The sequence below is a fragment of the Sinocyclocheilus anshuiensis genome, unplaced genomic scaffold, assembly GCF_001515605.1.
Source record: "Sinocyclocheilus anshuiensis isolate Anshui unplaced genomic scaffold, SAMN03320099.WGS_v1.1 scaffold86, whole genome shotgun sequence".
NCBI classification, from domain to species: domain Eukaryota; kingdom Metazoa; phylum Chordata; class Actinopteri; order Cypriniformes; family Cyprinidae; genus Sinocyclocheilus; species Sinocyclocheilus anshuiensis.
The window spans coordinates 2,815,483-2,819,572 of NW_015547662.1; the positions used below are offsets into that span (position 1 = coordinate 2,815,483).

A 4,090-nucleotide genomic window follows, 5' to 3' on the forward strand; every position below is an offset into this window, starting at 1 on the left:
TTACAGCAGCACGCAGGTCCGAGGTAAAATGGAAGAAAATAATTAAAACAGACCTGTTCTTTTTTTTTTTCATGTGCAGCAGGGGCGAGTTTACCATTTTGGGGGCCCTAAGCAAAGTCAAAACCTGAGGCCCCACACCAACATCATTTTACTCTGAATTAATAGTAATGTTGTGTATTGTATCAGTACACTCTAAAAAATACTGGGTTAAAAAGGGACAAACCCAGCTATTGGGTTGTTTTGACACAACCGCTGGGTCAAAACAACCCAATAGCTGGGTTTGTCCCTTTTTAACCCAGCGCTGGGTTATATTTAACCCAGCATTTTTTAGAGTGTAATATTGAATAGAATTGCCATTTAAGTGACACTTAAAATCTGTATTTACTTTTGAAATACATATACAAAAAAAATTATAATTCAAAAACATGTAGCTACAAAAAAAAAAAAGAGTCTATCTACAGTTTAACATCTGCCATCAGTGGTGGTTCTGACTTATTTGGTGCTCTATAGGCAAAATCCAATATGTAATGCACTGATATAATCCACTAAATATTTTCTACATTTCTAAAACATTTGATTATTGAATATTGTTAAATTGTACACAAAATTAAGCATATGTTTGAGTCTGTTCTGATAACTTTTGACGACATTTCATCCAGGAGGGAAGAGAACTAAATTCTAATTTTAGTAGCTCTTTTTAGTTCTGCAGAAATTGCTGACACACTTAAATTTCAGTTTTTTTTTCCTCTTACAACAAAGCGATTATCTCAAAGTGTTTATCTATTGGTAGGCTCGTTTTAGCTGAAACTATTTTTTATGCAACAATAAAATCTTGCTGCAATTCTGTATTTCACAGCTGGATTTCCAGGCTAAAGATAACGAATAATAAAGTAATAAAACAGTAATCAATTCAGGGACAATGACATGCACAAACTAAAAAATTCAGAATAAGCGAGTTTCTCTCACACACATAGCCGAAAATAAGGTAGTTATTTGAAATATATAATAACAATTCAACAAAATGATGTCTGGAAAACGTAATAAAAAAAAAATAAAAAATACTTTTTTTAGCCTATATATTATTTTAAACCTTGAACGGAAAGTGAGAAAGCAACTACATCTTCTTTTTACATCTCATTTTCAATACTGAATTATATATTTATATATTATGTATTTAATTGTCATTCTTTCTTTTTTTGTGTGCTTTTGGTGGAACATGACATTTCACACAATATGACCTACTGTTAATCACATCCAAAACTAAGCGCTTACCGCTCTCATTCAGTGCACACGCAAATACCGTGCGCCACTGTTACACTTACGTCATAACATTGCGCCGGTTCTACGCTGAATCAATGAAGCGTGCGAGAGGATGCAGCGATAGATCGAGCTGTTTATGTGATATATTCAAGCTGTCAAAATGAGGGATACTCCGCTGTCAAACTGCGAGAGGCTGTTTCTTCTTAAAGCTATAGAAGCGAAAAAAGTTAGTTACACCTTGTTGAATATATTTTAGATGTGATATCATTAGTAATACAAACTAATGTTTTGATCATTGTCATTCTGCAATCCACATCTCTGTCTGACTCGCTGAACCATATTTCTGTGTTCTGTAGCGCTTAGATGGGAGACAGACATACGATTACCGGAATATTAAAATCACTTTTGGAACTGATTATGGCTGCTGTAGCGTGGAACTTGGAAAAACAAGGTATCAGTTAATAATTGCTTCTCTACACCACGAATTTAAAGTCATAACAAATAATCAGTTGCATGCTGTTTAGGAGAACACAATCTACTTTGTTTGGAAAACCCATTCTTAACACGTGTTTTTCCTTCCAGGGTGTTGTGTCAGGTATCTTGTGAGTTGGTCCCTCCAAAAGATTCACGTCCCACAGAAGGCATCATGTTTTTTAATTTGGAATTGTCTCCCATGGCATCACCAGCCTTTGAGCCAAACAGGTTCACATTTATATACACACAGTCTTGCAAATTATTCTCTCTTGTGTGTGTGTGTGTGTACTGGTTTATATATCCTGGTGGGGACTTAAACCTGACTACACACAGACTCATGGGGACTCGTGTCACGATGGGGACCTAAATTGTGGTCCCCACGGGTACAAAAGCTTATAAATCATACAGAATGAAGTTTTTTGAAAATCTAAAAATGCAGAAAGTTTCCTGTGAGGGGTAGGTTTAGGGGTAGGGTTGGTGTAGGGCAATAGAATATACGGTCTGTACAGTAGAAAAACCATTACGCCTATGGAGAGTCCCCACAAGGATAGCTGACCAGACGTGTGTGTGTGTGTGTGGTTTCTTATTTCCTAATCCCTGTGTGTTTCTCGTTGTGTTTCTGTGTGTGTTCTGTAGGCAGTCAGAGTTGTTGGTGACGTTGAACAGACAGCTTGAGAGGTGTCTGAGGAATTCCAAATGCATAGACACAGAGTCTCTCTGTGTAGTTTCAGGAGAAAAGGTAATACGCACACCTGTCATTTGTCCCATGTCCCGCATGCAATGTCCCTTCACTCCCTGTACCTCTGTTATTGACAGGTTTGGCAGATACGGGTTGATGTCCATGTGTTAAATCAGGATGGAAACTTGATGGATGCAGCCAGCATTGCTGCCATATCTGCACTCTCACATTTTAGGCGGCCAGATGTCGCTATTCAGGGACAAGATGTAACTGTGGTGAGTCCTGAAACTGCAGAAAAGAGGCCTAGGCTGTTTATATGTATGCGATTGGCAGGTGGTTTTTATTTTGTATTCGTTATTGTTCATGATTTATTTTTTTTGAACAGTTCAGTCCAGAGGAGAGAGATCCTATTCCACTGAGCATTTATCACATGCCGATATGTGTCAGCTTTGCTTTCTTCCTGCAGGGGTGAGAAACATCACATGCACACAATCTCATACAACAACACACATTTTACTGATCTTATTCTGCAGGCAACTGGAAAAACGGAATGCATTAGAGTTTGTTTAGTTAGTTTTGCTTTTTATAATTGACCAATTTTGTGACATCGACAATACAATGCAATAAACATTAAACTGACTCGAGCTGAATAATGACACTCTGTCTTCAGCTGACCCGCTTATTGCTGAATTGAACTTCTATATATTCTATATACTGAACTTTACATAGTTACTGAACTGACTGGAGCTGAGTAATTTCTGTCTTTTTAGAGCTGCTTTACAGCAGAATTTGATGAAGTTTGCATCATTGATTCTGTTACTTCCTTATTTAATACTGAGAAGCTGCTTTGAAACAATCTTTATTGTATAAAGTGCTTCATAAATAAAGGTTGTAGCAAATACTACTATGTATTGAGTTGCATTTTGAACTTATTTTGCCTTTTTGTTCTGTTCATGGTGTTTTGTTTTCAGTTGACATTTAAGAAATGATTTTTTCTACATTCTTTGCTTACTTGTTATTTCTTCCTAAGCTCTTATTTGCTTGTGGACCCTTGTGAACGAGAAGAGCGAGTGAAGGATGGATTATTGGTGATAGCCATGAACAAACATCGAGAGATCTGCTCCATTCAGTCTAGTGGAGGAATCATGCTTCTCAAAGACCAGGTAAGAGTGTGTGTTAGTTATATATTTTTAGTCCAATTTTATTTTGTTTTTAGTTCATTTCATTGATTTATCATGAGCATTTTGTTTTCTTGCAGGTTTTAAGATGCAGCAAAATAGCAAGCGTAAAAGTTTCTGAAATTACAGAGCTCATCAACAAAGCCTTAGAGAATGACAGAAAAATCAGGTATGATGTGTGTGTAGTTTAATGTTTAATGTTGTTTTTTAATGTTTAATGTTGTTTGTAACCATTTAATGTGTTTTTTTTTTTGTATTTAAAATTAGATGTTAGAATCGTCTTTTTTAGAATTTTTTAGAATTTAGATGTCTGTTTTTTAATTAAAAAAGTCCTTTTATCACTCTTTCTGTCTTATTACAGCAAATATAAAGCAATAAAATAATTAACATTTAGATTATAAATTAATATATATTTTTTTTGTAATTACATATTAATAAAATATCTGAAATTAAGTATATATATATATATATATATATATATATATATATATATATATAT

At 35.0% G+C, this 4,090-nt stretch overlaps 1 protein-coding gene across 1 annotated transcript in view; it reads left to right on the top strand.

The window, feature by feature from the left end:
* The first annotated feature begins 1,304 nt into the window (after positions 1-1,304).
* LOC107702358 (exosome complex component RRP45-like) overlaps positions 1,305-4,090 on the top strand; it is a 10,832-nt gene continuing 8,046 nt past the window's right edge. The window contains exons 1-8 of the mRNA XM_016504651.1: positions 1,305-1,486; positions 1,617-1,711; positions 1,843-1,962; positions 2,371-2,473; positions 2,551-2,688; positions 2,799-2,881; positions 3,444-3,576; positions 3,672-3,760. Coding sequence (XP_016360137.1) covers positions 1,421-1,486; positions 1,617-1,711; positions 1,843-1,962; positions 2,371-2,473; positions 2,551-2,688; positions 2,799-2,881; positions 3,444-3,576; positions 3,672-3,760 — 827 coding nt within the window. The 5' untranslated portion in view covers positions 1,305-1,420. The remainder of the gene's footprint in view (positions 1,487-1,616; positions 1,712-1,842; positions 1,963-2,370; positions 2,474-2,550; positions 2,689-2,798; positions 2,882-3,443; positions 3,577-3,671; positions 3,761-4,090) is intronic.